Raw genomic sequence first — 19,876 nt, 5'->3', positions numbered from 1 at the left:
CAAAGTACCCCCATCTGTTCATTCCCTAGAGCAAATACTAGATTCCCTCAAGTAGAAACGTTCGCTTTCGGAGCTGCCTCATGCCTTCCGCCTGCCACGCGGCCCCTCGCTGATGCGTGGTCCCCTCCGCGTGCCCCCTCGCGCCTTCACACGGCCACCACCTATATAGGGTACTAACCTTGCACCCTCCAAAACCACCCCTGCTGCCCTGATTTATTAAAACCTCTGCCCATTTACCAATTATGGTGAGGCCCCTCCCCTGGCGACGACTACGACAAGGTACCAGCGGGCATCATGTGCGGCGGACGGTTACTCGCAGACGTCGAGGTTCCCGCGGTGACGCGGAAGGTGAGGGCGGCAACGGTGTGTCCCGGGACGAAGAAGCCCCAACGGAGCGATGATGGGGGCCGTCACTTCACGGGGCTGAGCAGGTGCAAGGGACTCTGGCTGGACGACGATGAGGAGGACTTCGAGGCCGAATTATAGGAGTTCGAGGCCGACTCTGGGGACTCCGACCTGGAGCTCGGGCGTAGTGGGGTGGCTGAGAAGGACGACGACGAGGAGGTCATCAAGATCAAGCCCTCTGCCACCGTCAAGAGGCCCCTCTCCCAAGGTATCGACCCCGGGTCGCTTGGACTAATTTTTAATCTACATATCCTTACCTTTAGCGTCTAACTATTGTCCACACATGTTTGCCTCTATTAGTCTTGTATTTTGAATCAAAGTTTGACCGCATAATTAACTAGTAAACTATAAATGCATGTAATAAAAAATTATATTGTTGGATCTTATTTGAATGTACTTTGATATTACTTTTGCCATGATTAATTTGTATTATATTAGTTAAAATCATGGTCAAAATATGACCAAAAATATGAGGGGGTTGTTACCAGGACGAGGGTAGTAGAACTAAGGAGTGTTGTTGGAAGGCTGTGTTTGGGCTGTGTTACTCCTTTTTGTTTAGAGATTTTGGATTGGATGTGCTATCATGGAGTGATTTGGGTGAAGGGTTAGGCTTTTTCCATTCTCTGTTGTGTTCAGTTGGTAACTTGTTTCTGACGCCGTTCCTTTCTTTCAGAGAAGCGATTTTTGTTGTTAGGTTGACAATCTTGTGATTTATACTTGTGATCTTTGACGGTGATCCATAAGTTTACCATTTAGTCAAAAGGGGTAGAAAATCCGCATAAATGGTCAAATTTCTCCGTTTTGATTGGGTCTTGACCTCTTGAGTTGCTTCCTTGTTAGATGGTTGTAGGTGAAGGAAATATGCCCTAGAGGCAATAATAAAGTATTATATATTTCCCTATATCATGATAAATATTTATTATTCATGCTAGAATTGTATTAACCGGAAACATAATACATGTGTGAATACATAGACAAACAGATTGTCACTAGTATGCCTCTACTTGACTAGCTCGTTAATCAAAGATGGTAATGTTTCCAAGCCATAGACATAAGTTGTCATTTGATTAACGAGATCACCTCATTAGGAGAATGACGTGATTGACTTGACCCATTCCGTTAGCTTAGCACTCGATCGTTTAGTATGTTGCTATTGCTTTCTTCATGACTTATACATGTCCCTATGACTATGAGATTATGCAACTCCCATTTATCGGAGGAACACTTTGTGTGCTACCAAACGTCACAACGTAAATGGGTGATTATAAAGGTGCTCTACAGGTGTCTCCAAAGGTACTTGTTGGGTTGGCGTATTTCGAGATTAGGATTTGTCACTCCAATTGTCGGAGAGGTATCTCTGGGCCCACTCGGTAATGCACATCACTATAAGCCTTGCAAGCATTGTGACTAATGAGTTAGTTGCGGGATGATGTGTTACGGAACGAGTAAAGAGACTTGTCGGTAACGAGATTGAACTAGGTATCGAGATACCGACGATCAAATCTCGGGCAAGTAACATACCGGTGACAAAGGGAACAACGTATGTTGTTATGCGGTCTGACCGATAAAGATCTTCGTAGAATATGTGGGAGCCAATATGGGCATCCAGGTCCCGCTATTGGTTATTGACCGGAGACGTGTCTCGGTCATGTCTACATAGTTCTCGAACCCGTAGGGTCCGCACGCTTAACGTTACGATGACAGTTTTATTGAGTTTTGATGTACCGAAGGAGTTCGGAGTCCCGGATGAGATCGGGGATATGACGAGGAGTCTCGAAATGGTCGAGACGTAAAAATCGATATATTGGACGACTATATTCGGACTTCGGAAAGGTTCCGGGTGATTCGGGTATTTTTCTGAGTACCGGAGAGTTACGGGAATACGTATTGGGCCTTATTGGGCCATACGGGAAAGAAGAAAAAGGGCCACAAGGGTGGCCGCACCCCTCCCCTTGGTCTAGTCCGAATTGGACTAGGGAAGGGGGGCGCCCCCTTCCTTCCTTCTCTTTTTTCCTTCCTCTTTTCCTATTCCATATGGGAGGTGGAATCCTACTAGGACTAGGGAGTCCTAGTAGGACTCCACACTTGGTGCGCCCCCTCCTAGGGCCGGCCTCCTCCTCCCTTGCTCCTTTATATACGGGGGCAGGGAGGCACCCCAGAGACACAACAATTGATGCTTGAGATCTCTTAGCCGTGTGCGGTGCCCCCCTCCACCATATTACACCTCGATAACTGTTGCGGAGCTTGGGCGAAGCCCTGCGTTGGTGGAACATCATCATCGTCACCATGCCGTCGTGCTGACGAAACTCTCCCTCAACACTCGGCTGGATCAGAGTTCGAGGGACGTCATCGAGCTGAACGTGTGTAGAACTCGGAGGTGCCATACGTTCGGTACTTGATCGGTCGAATCGTGAAGACGTACGACTACATCAACCGCGTTGTGATAACGCTTCCGCTGTCGGTCTACGAGGGTACGTGGACAACACTCTCCCCTCTCGTTGCTATGCATCACCATGATCTTGCGTGTGCGTAGGAAATTTTTTGAAATTACTACGTTCCCCAACAGTGGCATCCGAGCCTGGTTTTATGCGTTGATGCTATGCACGAGTAGAACACAAGTGAGTTGTGGGCGATATAAGTCATACTGCTTACCAGCATGTCATACTTTGGTTCAGCGGTATTGTGAGATGAAGCGGCCCGGACCGACATTACGCGTACGCTTACGCGAGACTGGTTTCACCGTTGTGAGCACTCGTTGCTTAAAGGTCACTGGCGGGTGTCTGTCTCTCTCACTTTAGTTGAACCGAGTGTGGCTACGCCCGGTCCTTGCGAAGGTTAAAACAGCACCAACTTGACAAACTATCGTTGTGGTTTTGATGCGTAGGTAAGAACGGTTCTTGCTAAGCCTGTAGCAGCCACGTAAAATTTGCAACAACAAAGTAGAGGACGTCTAACTTGTTTTTGCAGGGGCATGTTGTGATGTGATATGGTCAAGACATGATGTGATATAATTTGTTGTATGAGATGATCATGTTTTGTAACCGATTTATCGGCAACTGGCAGGAGCCATATGGTTGTCGTTTTATTGTATGCAATGCAATCGCCATGTAATGCTTTACTTTATCACTAAGCGGTAGCGATAGTCGTAGAAGCATAAGATTGACGAGACAACAACGATGCTACGATGGAGATCAAGGTGTCGCGCCGGTGACGATGGTGATCATGACGGTGCTTCGGAGATGGAGATCACAAGCACGGTGCTTCGGAGATGGAGATCACAAGCACAAGATGATGATGGCCATATCATATCACTTATATTGATTGCATGTGATGTTAATCCTTTATGCATCTTATCTTGCTTTGTTTGACGGTATCATTATAAGATGATCCTTCACTAAATTATCAAAGTATAAGTGTTCTCCCTGAGTATGCACCGTTGCGAAAGTTCTTCGTGCTGAGACACCACGTGATGATCGGGTGTGATAGGCTTTACGTTCAAATACAACGGGTGCAAAACAGTTGCACACGCGGAATACTCAGGTTAAACTTGACGAGCCTAGCATATAACAGATATGGCCTCGGAACACGGAGACCGAAAGGTCGAGCGTGAATCATATAGTAGATATGATCAACATAGTGATGTTCACCATTGAAACTACTCCATCTCACGTGATGATCGGACATGGTTTAGTTGATATGGATCACGTGATCACTTAGAGGATTAGAGGGATGTCTATCTAAGTGGGAGTTCTTAAGTAATATGATTAATTGAACTTAAATTTATCATGAACTTAGTCCTGATAGTATTTTGCAAATTATGTTGTAGATCAATAGCTCGCGTTGTTGCTTCCCTGTGTTTATTTTTGATATGTTCCTAGAGAAAAATTGTGTTGAAAGATGTTAGTAGCAAAGATGCGGATTGGATCCGTGATCTGAGGATTATCCTCATTGCTGCACAGAAAAATTATGTCCTTGATGCACCACTAGGTGACAGACCTATTACAGGAGAAGATGCAGACGTTATGAACGTTTGGCTAGCTCAATATGATGACTACTTGATAGTTTAGTGCACCATGCTTAACGGCTTAGAATCGGGACTTCAAAGACGTTTTGAACGTCATGGACCATATGAGATGTTCCAGGAGTTGAAGTTAATATTTCAAGCAAATACCCGAGTTGAGAGATATGAAGTCTCCAACAAGTTCTATAGCTAAAAGATGGAGGAGAATCGCTCAACTAGTGAGCATGTGCTCAGATTGTCTGGGTACTACAATCGCTTGAATCAAGTGGGAGTTAATCTTCCAGATAAAATAGTGATTGACAGAATTCTCTAGTCACCATCACCAAAGTTAGTAGAACTTCATGATGAACTATAGTATGCAAGGGATGACGAAAGTAATTCCCGAGCTCTTCGTGATGCTGAAATCGACGAAGGTAGAAATCAAGAAAAACATCAAGTGTTGATGGTTGACGTGACCACTAGTTTCAAGAAAAGGGCAAAGGGAAGAAGGGGAACTTCAAAAAGAACGGCAAGCAAGTTGCTACTCAAGTGAAGAAGCCCAAGTCTGTACCTAAGCCTGAGACTAAGTCCTTCTACTGCAAAGGGACTGGTCATTGGAAGCGGAACTACCCCAAGTATTTGGTGGATAAGAAGGATGGCAAAGTGAACAAAGGTATATTGGATATACATTTTATTGATGTGTACTTTACTAGTGTTTATAGCAACCCCTCAGCATTTGATACTGGTTCAGTTGCTAAGAGTAGTAACTCGAAACGGGAGTTGCAGAATAAACAGAGACTAGTAAAAGGCGAGGTGGCGATGTGTGTTGGAAGTAATTCCAAGATTGATATGATCATCATCGCACACTCCCTATACTATCGGGATTAGTGTTGAAACTAAATAAGTGTTATTTGGTGTTTGCGTTCAGCAGGAATATGATTTGATCATGTTTATTGCAATACGGTTATTCATTTAAGTTAGAGAACAATTGTTGTTCTGTTTACATGAATAAAACCTTCTATGGTCATACACACCAACGAAAATGGTTTGTTGGATCTCGATCGTAGTGATACACATATTCATAATATTGAAGCCAAAAGATGCAAAGTTAATAATGATAGTGCAACTTATTTGTGGCACTGCCGTTTAGGTCATATTGGTGTAAAGCGCATGAAGAAACTCCATACTGATGGGATTTTGGAATCAATTGATTATGAATCACTTGATGCTTGCGAACCATGCCTCATGGGCAAGATGACTAAAACGCCGTTCTCCGGAACTATGGAGAGAGCAACAGATTTGTTGGAAATCATACATACAGATGTATGTGGTCCGATGAATATTGAGGCTCGTAGTAGGTATCATTATTTTCTCACCTTCACAGATGATTTGAGCAGATATGGGTATATCTACTTAATGAAACATAAGTCTGAAACATTTGAAAAGTTCAAAGAATTTCAGAGTGAAGTAGAAAATCATCGTGACGAGAAAATAAGGTTTCTATGATTTGATCGCGGAGACAAATATTTGAGTTACGAGTTTGGTCTTCAACTAAAACAATGTGGAATAGTTTCACAAATTCACGCCACCTGGAACACCACAGCATAATGGTGTGTCCGAACGTCATAAACGTACTTTATTGGATATAGTGCAATCTATGATGTCTCTTACCAATTTACCACTATCGTTTTGGGGTTATGCATTAGAGACAGCTACATTCACGTTAAATAGGGCACCATCAAAATCCGTTGAGACGACGCCTTATGAACTGTGGTTTGGCAAGAAACCAAAGTTGTCGTTTCTTAAAGTTTGGGGTTGCGATGCTTATGTGAAGAAACTTCAACCTGATAAGCTCGAACCCAAATCGGAGAAATGTGTCTTCATATGATACCCAAAGGAGACTGTTGGGTATACCTTCTATCACAGATCCGAAGGCAAAACTTCTGTTACTAAATTCGGAAATTTTCTAGAGAAGGAGTTTCACTCGAAAGAAGTGAGTGGGAGGAAAGTAGAACTTGATGAGGTAACTATACCTGCTCCGTTATTGGAAAGTAGTTCATCACAGAAACCAGTTTCTGAGACACCTACACCAATTAGTGAGGAAGTTAATGATGATGATCATGTAACTTCAGATTAAGTTACTACCAAACCTCGTAGGTAAACCAGAGTAAGATCCGCACCAGAGTGGTACGGTAATCCTGTTCTGGAGGTTATGTTACTAGACCATGACGAACCTACGAACTATGAAGAAGCGATGGTGAGCCCAGATTCCGCAAAATGGCTTGAGGCCATGAAATCTGAGATGAGATCCATGTATGAGAACAAAGTGTGGACTTTGGTTGACTTGCCCGATGATCGGCAAGCAATTGAGAATAAATGGATCGTCAAGAGGAAGACGGACGCTGATAGTAGTGTTACTATCTACAAAGCTAGAATTGTCGCAAAAAGGTTTTTCGACAAGTTCAAGGTGTTGACTACGATGAGAGTTTCTCACTCGTATCTATGCTTAAGTCTGTCCGAATCATGTTAGCAATTGCCGCATTTTATGAAATCTGGCAAATGGATAAACAAAACTGCATTCCTTAATGGATTTGTTAAAGAAGAGTTGTATATGATGCAACCAGAAGGTTTTGTCAATCCTAAAGGTGCTTACAAAATATGCAAGCTCCAGCGATCCATCTATGGACTGGTGCAAGCATCTCGGAGTTGGAATATACACTTTGATAAGTTGATCAAAGGAAATAGTGTTATACAGACTTGCGGTGAAGCCTGTATTTACAACAAAGTGAGTGGGAGCACTACAACATTTCTGATAAGTATATGTGAATGACATATTGTTGATCGGAAATAATGTAGAATTATTCTGCAAAGCATAAAGGAGTGTTTGAAAGAAGTTTTTCAAAGAAAGACCTCGGTGAAGCTGCTTACATATTCAGCATCAAGATCTATAGAGATAGATCAAGACGCTCGATAAGTTTTTTCAATGAGTACATACCTTAACAAGATTTTGAAGTAGTTCAAAATAGAACAGTCAAAGAAAGAGTTCTTGCCTATGTTACAAGGTGTGAAATTGAGTAAGACTCAAAGCCCGACCACGGCAGAAGATAGAAAGAGAATGAAAGTCATTCCCTATGCCTTGGCCATAGGTTCTATAAAGTATGCCATGCTGTGTACCAGATCTATTGTATACCCTACACTGATTTTGGCAAGGGAGTACAATAGTGATCTAGGAGTAGATCACTGGACAGCGGTCAAAGTTATCCTTAGTGGAATAAGGATATGTTTCTCGATTATGGAAGTGACAAAAGGTTCGTCGTAAAGGGTTACGTCGATGCAAGTTTTGACACTAAATCTAGATGACTCTAAGTCTCGGTCTAGATACATATTGAAAGTGGGAGCAATTAGCTAGAGTAGCTCCGTGAAGAGCATTGTAGACATAGATATTTGCAAAATACTTACGGATCTGAATGTGATAGACCCGTTGACTAAAATTATCTCACAATCAAAACATGATCACACCTTAGTACTCTTTGGGTGTTAATCACATAGCGATGTGAACTAGATTATTGACTCTAGTAAACCCTTTGAGTGTTGGTCACATAGAGATGTGAACTATGGGTGTTAGTCACATGGTGATGTGAATTATTGATGTTAAATCACATGGCGATGTGAACTAGATTATTGACTCTAGTGCAAGTGGGAGACTGAAGGAAATATGCCCTAGAGGCAATAATAAAGTATTATATATTTCCTTATATCATGATAAATGTTTATTATTCATGCTAGAATTGTATTAACCGGAAACATAATACATGTGTGAATACATAGACAAACAGAGTGTCACTAGTATGCCTCTACTTGACAAGCTCGTTAATCAAAGATGGTTATCTTTCCTAGCCATAGACATAAGTTATCATTTGATTAACGAGATCACCTCATTAGGAGAATGACGTGATTGACTTGACCCATTCCATTAGCTTAGCACTCGATCGTTTAGTATGTTGCTATTGCTTTCTTCATGACTTATACATGTTCCTATGACTATGAGATTATGCAACTCCCGTTTACCGGAGGAACACTTTGTGTGCTACCAAACGTCACAACAAAAATGGGTGATTATAAAGGTGTTCTACAGGTGTCTCCAAAGGTACTTGTTGGGTTGGCGTATTTCGAGATTAGGATTTGTCACTCCAATGGTCGGAGAGGTATCTCTGGGCCCACTCGGTAATGCACATCACTATAAGCCTTGCAAGCATTGTGACTAATGAGTTAGTTACGGGATGATGTATTATGGAACGAGTAAAGAGACTTGCCGGTAACGAGATTGAAGTAGGTATCGAGATACTGACGATCAAATCTCGGGCAAGTAACATACCGGTGACAAAGGGAACAACGTATGCTGTTATGCGGTCTGACCGATAAAGATCTTCGTAGAATATGTGGGAGCCAATATGGGCATCCAGGTCCCGCTATTGGTTATTGACCGGAGACGTGTCTCGGTCATGTCAACATAGTTCTCGAACCCGCAGGGTCCGCACGCTTAACGTTACGATGATAGTTTTATTGAGTTTTGATGTACCGAAGGAGTTCAGAGTCCCGGATGAGATCGGGGATATGACGAGGAGTCTCGAAATGGTCGAGACGTAAAAATCGATATATTGGACGACTATATTCGGACTTCGGAAAGGTTCCGAGTGATTCGGGTATTTTTCGGAGTACCGGAGAGTTACGGGAATACGTATTGGGCCTTATTTGGCCATACGGGAAAGAAGAAAAAGGGCCACAAGGGTGGCCGCACCCCTCCCCTTGGTCTAGTCCGAATTGGACTAGAGAAGGGGGGCGCCCCCTTCCTTCCTTCTCTTTTTCCCTTCCTCTTTTCCTATTCCATATGGGAGGTGGAATCCTACTAGGACTAGGGAGTCCTAGTAGGACTCCACACTTGGTGCGCCTCCTCCTAGGGCCGGCCTCCTCCTCCCTTGCTCCTTTATATACGGGGGCAGGGGGGCACCCCAGAGACACAACAATTGATCCTTGAGATCTCTTAGCCGTGTGCGGTGCCCTCCTTCATCATATTACACCTCGATAATACCGTTGCGGAGCTTAGGCGAAGCCCTGCGTCGGTGGAACATCATCATCGTCACCACGCCGTCGTGCTGACGAAACTCTCCCTCAACACTCGGCTGGATCGGAGTTCGAGGGACGTCATCGAGCTGAATGTGTGTAGAACTCGGAGGTGCCGTGCGTTCGGTACTTGATCGGTCGGATCATGAAGACGTACGACTACATCAACCGCGTTGTGATAACGCTTCCGCTGTCGGTCTACGAGGGTACGTGGACAACACTCTCCCCTCTCGTTGCTATGCATCACCATGATCTTGCGTGTGCGTAGGAAATTTTTTGAAATTACTACGTTCCCCAACAGTAGGTGTGCATGAGGATTGTTCTAGACTTGGTTCATTTATCAGTCCAAAGGATTATTCTGCTAATCATTGAATCCGACTGAAAACCGTATCCTCGATTCTGCATCGTCTATAATGTAGTTTGTAGATTAATAATTGCAGAATGATGCCAATGGTCTATAACACGAGGTTTGTTCATCAGTACCCTGGATTTTTTATTAAGTTATAATTTTTATTATTTTATTTGTTTTGTGCTTGACTGATGATGCGTTCACCCGAATAGACACATCATGTTTCAGTGTTCATTACGGTCAATATATTTTTACATAAAATTCATGTCCATGATGAAATTATTTACTTTTTGTGAGAGAAGTTTGTTTGTGTTGGTCCCTCTTAGCATTGACATTGACCTTCCATTGTAGATGACTTAAGCACCATGAGTACTACTGGTTTTGATGGTCCTTCAGAAAGGCCAGCAAAAAGGAAGAGAAAGAACCAATTCAAGGGTATCTGTCAGCGCCCCTCGGGTAAATGGGCTGCTGAAATCAGAGATCCTAGCAAGGGTGTCCGTGTCTGGCTCGGTACTTTCAACAGTGCTGAAGAAGCCGCAAGAGCTTATGATGTCAAAGCACGCCGGATCCATGGCAAGAAGGCCAAGGTTAACTTTGTAGAGGAAATAGCAGTTCAGGAACCCAAAGCACCCAAGCCAAGCACAGGACAGGAAACTATCGTCACACCAGCAGTCAACAACCATGCTAACCCAAATGCTTTCGTGTACCCATCTCCTGACTTTGCATCAAACCAGCCACTTATTCAGCTTGATAACGTGCCATTTGTTCCTGCAATGAACTCCGCTGTCCCTATTGAAGCTCCTGTTATGAATATGTACTATGAACAGGGAAGCAACACTTTTGGCTGCTCTGACTTGGGCTGGGAGTATAACATCAAGACTCCATATAAATCATCCATGGCTCTCATTTCCACTATTGTTGAAGGAGCAGAATCTGCACTTGTCCAGGGTAACACCTACAACTCAGTGGTGATTGCTGAAGGAGCTGAATATGCGCTTGTTCGGAGTAACACCTACAACTCAGTGGTGCCTCCTGTTACGGAGAATGATGCTATCGATTTCGAAGATTGGATGAGGTTTTGTATGGATGATGGCGTCGATGAGCCGATTGATAGCCTTCTGAATTTTGATGTGCCTCATGATGTCGTCGACAGCATGGACCTTTGGAACTTTGATGACATGCCCATCCGTGGCGAATTTTTCTAAGGGATTCAAACCCATGTGTATCGGGACAAAGGGTAAGCCTTTGCAATTTGGATGTTTAGTCTAAGATTGATAATCTTTTCATTACTCTGAAATATTTGCTCCATCTTTTAGGAATAAGACTATGGGAGATTAGGAAGCACCCTATTGTCACCTTCAGCCATCATATGCTTATGTTCAAGTTTAGATGCAAAAAAGTCGCGTCCTGAGTCTCTTTAGTAATCGACCCTTTCGCTAGTTGACTGTCTGTGTGGCAGCCATTTATGATGAACTGTTGTCTTAATTTTTTGTCAACTTTGATGTCGTCTTTATCATTTCTGAATGTGAACAACATGAATCTGTGTCCAGTTTGCTTTAATCTGTGCGTTTGATCACTTTTTCCCTTTAGTACCGGCTGTTTAATTGGTGATAGAAGTGACCTATGTATCTAATTTCTGAGCATAAGTTTATCTCGTGCCTAGGCTAGGCCGTCCATAAGATGTTTGGTCATTTGATAATTAATCTCTCTAGCTATCACGTTCGTACGAACCGACTATTTTGCACTATAATAGATTGTTTCATTTCTGCTGTAAACAAAAAGCCCCAGAATCTATACTCACAACACATCGACCCAGCCCAGCCTAGGAACGAGACCAGACCTGCTACTAATCTTGGGATACAAACTTTGCGGTGGAAATAAATAGCCCAAGAGATCACGAAACAAAACACAAGCATCCGACCGGCCGATCAATCAATCTACTTCTAGTTGAGAAGGAGCATGCAGCATCCCATCCACAGGCGTTCAGGCGACGCACGAGTTGAGGCCCAGGCATTCTATCCACAGGCTCCTCTTCTGAAGAAAGGCATCATCCAACCAAAGAGAAGTCAGCTCCACTTCGAAGTTCGAACCATACTGAGGAGAACAAAATTTAAAACCAGACCATTTCGAGTTTGTACGTACCCGTCTTGGTCGGTAATGGCGGGAGGCGAGCTCCGGCGGAGGCACCTGGTACAGGTCCTCGTCGACCGGCCGCACCACCCTGGACGCGGAGGCGGCTCTGGACGTGGCGCGCGCCAGGCCGCCGCCTTCCAACGCCCCCGCGCGCCTCCCCTGCTTCTCCCGAGCCACGTCGCTCCTCGTCTTCTTGGGCGCCGGCTTGCGCGGAGGCGGCGAGTACTTGAACCACACGTCGCTGCAGTCCTCCGGCTCCTTGGCGTAGCGCTCGGCCGGCGGCTCGTCGTAGCCGTGGCAGTAGTTCCACTCCCCGAACGCCGGCGCCTGCCGCCTCCTCGCCTTCTGCAAAACCAAAACCACCAAATGCTTAGCCAGGTGAGTTAGAAACTTAAACTACTCCTACATTGATCGATCCTTGTCTGATGATTCCTGGTTCACACGCACTTGACACTTGCCCGGCACAGGGGACGGGGAGAATGAGGTGGATAAGAGAAGCAAGCTGGGGCCGGAGCGGAGGGGGCTAGTAGGAGCAGTTGTATGATAAACCGAATGGAATGGGGCCTCCAATGATCTTTATAGCGAGAATGGGAATGGGAGGAGCAATGCAGTGCAACACTAGTAATCAGAGGAACGGCTTGGCGACCCGCTATGGGGGGCAAAATTTCGTGTTTTGACCCTTTTATCAAACAAAATTGAGATCTGACCCCTGTTTGATTTTTTTTCGAGATTTGACCCTTTCTCCTATCGTCACCAGGCCCGGCGGTAGGATGCTATAGCCTACCGCCAGAACCTGCGGCGGTAGGAAACTTATCCACGTCAGTAGCGGTAATGGCCTCCGTCCCCCTCCGCCCCACCCTACCGCCGCTGGTCCTGGCGGTAGCCTGTCCGATCCTACCGCCAGGGACCCTGGCGGTAGGCTGTGGGCAGTTATAAGCCCGCGGGCCGGCCGCCCCACCCCTTGTCCCCCCACCCAGCCGCCCCAAGAACAGAGGAGTTGTTCCTCTCGCCCCTCTCTCATCTCCTCCACTCCCCCCCTCTGATCTTCGTCGTTTTTTCATCGTTTTTGTGGATCGAGATGGCCCCGAAGAAAGAAAAGTAAGCTCCTTCGATCCCTCCAATTAGTTTTAGTCAAATAGCTTCCGATTCGTCGCATTATTTGATTCAAATCACTCCCCTTTTTGAACTAGATTAAAAAATTTTGAACCCTAGGATTGATTTAGGTTGATTATAGATGTTATATTGTGTTAGATATGAACTCTAGTCACTAGTTGGTATGGTTATGTGAAGATGAACCCTAGTTCATATTATTTTTGGAGGATTTTTTTTAATATGATGCATGTTGGAGGAATTTATTGTGATATGATGATGCATGTTGATATGCTATGATGCAAGTAGTGGATACAGTTGGAGAACAAATGTTGAACTCTCAAGATGAACCTAGTTCATAATTTTTTGTGTTAATTTTTTTATGATATGATGAATATTGGAGATATTTGTTTTGATATAGGATGCATGTGGATCTTATATGATGCAAGTAGTGGATTTTGTTGGAGTAAACATGGTTAACCCCTCAAGATGAACCCTAGTTCATGGTTTTTGTTTTTGAAAACAATATGATATGATGCATGTTGGATGTTGGATGTTGTTGGAGAAATATGATATGACATGATGCATTTGAACCATGGTCATTGCATCTTGATATATGTATTTTATTTATTTTTTAACCTTGCTATTGCATCTTGATATATGTATTTTATTTAGTTCATGTTCATGTTTAAAAAATCTTTATATGATTATTCAAATATTGAACTCATAGGTTTTTTTGGACGTGATGAACCTTTGTTATGCATCTATATGTTTCCTAGTTCATGATGAACCCTAGTTCATGTTAAAAATTCTTTTGATATGCTTATGCCTATGTTTATGCAAAAAAAATAGGAGGCCACCTCTTGCGGACGACATCGGCATGAAGTACACCATGCTTGGCACTAAGTTCGACAAGCGTCATCGTGCCTGTTTCATTGAGAATGGAGTGGTAATTACCATTCTTAAACCCAATCTTTCAATTGATGAATACAAGTTGCTAACTATTATGTCCATGCTAATTATGCTTTGGTTATTGATTTTCACATATGCTGCCGCCACTGCGGATGAGGGCTCACAAGACGACGGTTAAGATGGAGTACGACGAGCGGTGCGCACCATTCTTCAGGAGAGCCCGACTATTGGGTTTTGTCCTGCAGTTCAAGCGTAAGCCGACGACGCTCGTCCACTCGGCTCTCGCGGCTTTGATCAACCGGTGGCGGACAGAGACGCACAACTTCCATCTTCCATGTGGGGAGATGACCGTGACCCTCGAGGATTGGGCGACGATTATGGCCCTACCGCTCGAGGGTCGTGCTCTTCCATAGGGTGGAGCAGTATGCCAGGACCTACCTATGGTATCTTCTCACGGAGGTAGTGTTTCTGGACTGCTCCGGGAACTCTGCCCTATGGATGTATCTCGACTTCCTAAAGGACTGGGATGCGGGGTACAGCTGGGGGGCTGCCGGACTCGCCTACCTATACCGTTCGGTAAGTGAATATCACTTTCTTTCAAATATCATGGACGCGTGCTGCTTTACATTTTAACATCTTATCATATATACTTGTTTTGTAGCTTGACGACGTGACCCAGAGAGCGGAAGTCACGTCCGGTATGTGTGGATGTGTATGGGGCCTCTCCATTTGGATGTGGGAGCGAATCCCGGTGGGCTGTCCGGAGAAGCTGCGCTCGCGTGCATGGACGGACTATGGCGAAGATGACGAAGATGGTCTGAACCCGGGCGTCGCATACGCTTGGGACGTGGTGCGTATCTACATGGGCGAATCCAAGGCCTTGTACAAGGCCTTCAGCAACGAGCTTGATGCCCTCACGCCTTTCCAGGTATAAGAACTACATTTCGAATAGTTTCGATAACACTTTCACTTGAGCTTACCATTGTTTGGTACTAGGTTACTTGGCGACCGTATAATGATGATCGAGAGTGGGGGTTCGAGCTGAACAGCATGTGCAAGCAGGACCGGCTTCTCTGGCGGTGCATCGGGCCCATGATTTGTGTCTATGTCGTGGAGTACCACTTGCCACAGCACGTTGCCGCGCGATTTGGTAAGGCGCAACACACACCACCAACCGGCATCGTCCACGATACCGGTGGCTACGACCTACACCAGTGAGTACCACAAGCCGTCCGCATTGATTCCAAGTTCTTGTTTTGATGTTTTACATTCATACAAGAAGGGTGTTTTACATTCTTTCTTATGCATTGCAGGATGAGCAGGCAGAAGAATCAGTCAATCACAGATTGGGAAGCCCAACATGTGAAATACGTGAAGCAATGGAACGAGTGGAAAGGCCGCAAAGACACGGAGAGGAGAGTGATTGACTGGGACGATACGAGGATCACATGATGTGGTACGACGATGGCATCAAGCATCGTCTGCGTCTGAGGCCCTAGTGGACACCAGCAGATGCCGAAGACCTGTTCGATGACGACTCCGAGAATGAAGCCTACAACGGGAGCATCAGAGAGCTTCACGGAGGGTTTAGGGAATACGGACCCCTCATGAACAGAGTGGTAAGTTGTTTTTATCTCTTTTCAACCGACGATTGGATGAAATCAGCTTTCGTGCTACTGACTCATTTTATTACTTTGCAGTCTTTGGAGCTGAACAAAAGCATTTTTCAAGCCTCTGATGCGCTTAGTACTATTCCCGGGACTCGAGCTAGTGAGAACGAGTTGAGGGAAACGGTGAAGGTAATATGGAGTTCATTTTCTTAAGTTCATTTGCAGAAGTTCGACATTGCATAACTTCTCATTGTTTCGTTCTCATTGCAGAAGTACGTCAACAAAGCTCGCAGGCTTGTGGGCCTGCTTGGGTGCGCTACAAACACTGAGGATGTTTTTGCTCCTGCAGCGATGCATAGGCTCGCTTCATCGAGCCATGCAGCCTCGTCGTCTAGGGCGGTTCAAGAGGACGAGGACGAAGAAGGTGAAGATGAAGAAGAGGGCGAGGAGGGAGTAGAAGAAGAAGAACATGGAGAAGAGGACGATGAGGAGGAAGAGGACAACGAGGAGGAGGAGTACGATGATGACGACGGACCTCCAACAACTCAAACAACCCAGCGTGAGAAGAGGAATATGCCGAAGAAGGATTGGAAGAGTCCATCCCCGTTTCAGAAAGCGCGTCCTACTCACCGCAAGAACACGGCGGCCGAGAAGCGATCAAAGACCAACGAGGACCGAACCTCGAAGAGGGGAAGGAGAGACTGAAGTTGCTGCCGTGTCATGCCGTTGAACTAGAAACATTTCATGTTTGCTTCGTGAACCATTTGCTCGTGAAACTGTTTCGTATTTGTTGAACTTGCTATGTAAAATTTTGTGAACCATTTTGGATGTGTGCTTGCTATGCAACCAACTTTCTTAGTTGGACCATCTTACCGTGAGCTATTGAATTGTTATGTGCAAAACAATTGAAGACAAGAGAAGTTTGGAGGTGCAAAAAATGTACTATGGGCCACCCTACCGCCAGGACACATGGTGGTAGGTTTGTACATCCTACCGCCGCACCCTATGGCGGTAAGAGGCCTCCCCCCGCACGCCTACCTCCTGTGACCAAAACTGCCACCAAAGCGGTAGGGTTGCACATCCTACCGCCAGGCATTATGGCGGTAGGTCCCTACCGCCGAAGGCCCTGGCGGTAGGATGTGCAACGCTACCGGCCCGGGTTGCGCATTCCTCGTCACAGAACTGCCCGCACCCTACCGCCAACCCTACCGCCGAGAACTACAGTGGTAGCCTGTCTGGCCCTACCGCCGGGGTCCCTGGCGGTAGGGTTTGGGCATTTATAAACCCCCCGGCCCGCCCGCAACCACCTCCTTCTCCCCCACCCAGCCGCCTTCTTCTTCCTCTCGCCCCTTTCTCATCTCCTCCACTTCCCCCCTCCGATCTTCTTCATTTCTTCACGGATTTTGCGGATCGAGATGGCCCCGAAATGAGAAAAGTAAGCTCCTTCGATCCACCCAATTACTTTGAGTCAAATCACTCCCCTTTTTTGTAGCCTAAAAATGATTTATGTTCATGTTCATGTTCATGTTCATGTTAAAAATCATGATGAATCCTAGTTGATATGATGTAGGTGATTGCATCTAGATAATACAAGTTAGGTGGATATCCTTCGTGATGAATCATGATGAACCCTAACTGATATTTTTTGACCACATGATGAACCCTAATACAAGTTAGGTTTTTGAAGGCGATGAACCCTAATTGATATTTCTAGATAATACAAGTTAGGTTTTGGATTTTTGACCATATGATGAACCCTAGGTAGGTTCGGTTTTTTTTGGAGATGATGAAATTTTTTGTGATGCATCCAGATGTTTAGGTACGGAACCGTGGCAAAAGCATCGCCCATTCATCTCCAGCATGACCCGTCAGAGATGCCGCTCCCGTACATGTACGAGTCCTTCCCTAAGCTGCTGCAGCCGGTGGGATCTGTCTCAAACGAGGTCCTAGAGGCGACGAGGGCAATGCGGTGGCAGGAGAGGGCTGGGCGGATCTTCGACGATGTAAAGTGTTGGCCGCAGAGTGTGAAGGAGTGGAAGAGAGTGATTGCAGAGATGGAAGCAGATCCAACTATCTCCCGTGTCCGCCGGGAAGGGGCCATTGAAGCTGCCAAGCAGCACTCCAACTGGGAGCTGCGCAATTTGGGCCGGAGAATCTATTTCAAGAGAAATGCGGAGGAAAGAGCCAGGATGCCGCCCCCAAGTGCATCGGCGTTTGATATCATCAACTGGGGAAGGGCGGAGGCGAAAACTCCAGCGGGCAAGGCAAGGTGGGACTGCTTGAACGGTCGGATGCCGACCCGCGTTCCGCCTCTGCCAGAACCGGTGGATCCGCTGCCGTATCTGTCTCCACGGCCAGGCCTAACATACAAGGAGCTCTGAAGATGTCTGCCCGCTCTCTAAACTTGTCTTAACAACTTGTTGCACCGTTTGTTGGCTTTGTGTTAGTTGGGGTTGTGAAACTATGTGGACAAGTTTGCTATTTGCTACTTGTGAAACTATGTGTAAATTGTTTGATATTTGCTATGTGGTGGACCTTTATTAATATGTGAGCTCATATTTTGCAATTTGTGAAACTATGTTAAATCTGTGATAAAACTTCACAAAAGAAACAATCACTAAAACTTGTAAAACCCCAAAACCACATGACCCTACCGCCAAGCCCCCCGACGGTATGGTATCATAACCTACCGCCAGAGCCTGTGGTGGTAGGGTGGTGCGCTGGCCGTTAGATAACAGTAGTGGGCCGTCCATGCCACCGCCAGAAGCATTGGCGGTAGGTTGCCTGACCCTACCACCGAACCATGTGGCGGTAGCAAAAGAGTCAGATTTAAAAAAAATCAAATAAGGGTCAGATCCCCAATTTAGATGACAAAAGGGACAAAACACGAAATTTAACCGCGATGGGGTGCAGACTGCAGAGACACGTAGAGGCCGCGTCACCAATGGAAGGACCTCTGCAGAGGCGCAGTAGCTTGGTGTAGCCTGCAGCATGCAGCGGTAGGCTGACAATGGACGCAGCAGCAGTGGCCGGTGTGGTCGCAAGCTTTAACTACTGCACATGGGGGCTTCGCTTCCTTGCTGCACGTCGCGCCGGGTTTCGACTGACTTGCAGCCCCTTTGTCGCGCTCGTCTTATGTTGGCATCATTCAAGGCTGATTGATCTTGGAGTATAAATCAAAATATGCATTTCAACGCTGGACTAGGCAAATAATCTGGGATAGCTTCTGCGAAATTGTTTTTCTAACGGAACCGGGATCTATCAGTGAAGAATCCACCGTGCACTTGCTTTCTCTGAGATTCGTGCCAACTTCTTGTGTATATAATAAATGTAATTTTCTATGCAATACGAGCAGTGGAGAAAGAAATACACTTGTGCATGTCAGATTTGTGGCAGCTTCATTTATGAGAGAGAGTGAGTGAGAAGGAAAGGGCAGCGCATGCTTCTCTCTCCCCAAACAAAATAGTTGCATTTTATGTCCTGGTCATATTTTGAATGGTTAATATCTTATCAACAAAATTTCCGTTTGTGATTTTTTTTGTATATTTGAATTCAGAATGATAAGACCTTTAAAACAAGATCAGTTTTGGATACATTTTGGCTAGTTTGAATTTTTACTATTTCAGTTAGTTTCACATTACAAATAAAAGATTTCACTCATTTAAAAATTGGATTTCACTCGTTGTAAAATGCCTATTTCGCACATTAGAAAACACATATTTTAGTCATTTCAAAAAATTGTATCACTCATTTCAGAAAGCCGATTTCAATCATTTAAAAAAAATCATTTTTTTATGTTCAAAAACCAATTTCACTCATCTGAAGAAACTGATGTCACTCATTTTAGAAATAATTATTTCACTCAGTTGAGGAAACATATTTCACTAAGTTGAGAAAACGTTGGTTTTAGTCGTTTAAAAAATAGTTTCATTCATTTCAGAAAGCTGATTTCAATCATTTAAAAAACACTCATTTCTTTATCTTCAAAAAAACCAATTTTCACTCATCTGAAGAAACCGATGTCACTGAGTTCAGAAAAATAATTTCACTTAGTTGAGAAAGCATATTTCACTCGGTTAAGAAAACATATTTCAAAATTGATTTCACTCAATGCAAAACACATATTTCTAAAAGATAGATTTCACTCCATTTAGGAAAGACATTACACTCAAGTACAAAAGATATATTTCACTCATTTCAATATATGATTTAATTATACAAAATAATATATTTCACACATTTATCAAAACATATTTC

At 44.7% G+C, this 19,876-nt stretch overlaps 1 protein-coding gene and 1 pseudogene across 1 annotated transcript; one reads left to right on the top strand and one right to left on the bottom strand.

The window, feature by feature from the left end:
* Positions 1-294: 294 nt before the first annotated feature.
* On the top strand, positions 295-11,098 carry LOC109733575 (ethylene-responsive transcription factor 1-like; annotated as a pseudogene).
* Positions 11,099-11,646: 548 nt separating this feature from the next.
* Positions 11,647-12,584, bottom strand: LOC109733566 (uncharacterized; the record flags this gene model as incomplete). Its single annotated transcript, XM_020292790.2, has 3 exons — positions 11,647-11,909; positions 12,018-12,353; positions 12,456-12,584. Coding segments are annotated over 3 exons (516 nt in total), but the record flags the coding sequence as incomplete, so codon positions are not given.
* Positions 12,585-19,876: the final 7,292 nt, after the last annotated feature.

Source organism: Aegilops tauschii, chromosome 7 (genome assembly GCF_002575655.3).
Source record: "Aegilops tauschii subsp. strangulata cultivar AL8/78 chromosome 7, Aet v6.0, whole genome shotgun sequence".
In the NCBI taxonomy this organism is placed as follows: domain Eukaryota; kingdom Viridiplantae; phylum Streptophyta; class Magnoliopsida; order Poales; family Poaceae; genus Aegilops; species Aegilops tauschii.
This window is presented reverse-complemented; position numbering and strand designations above follow the sequence as displayed.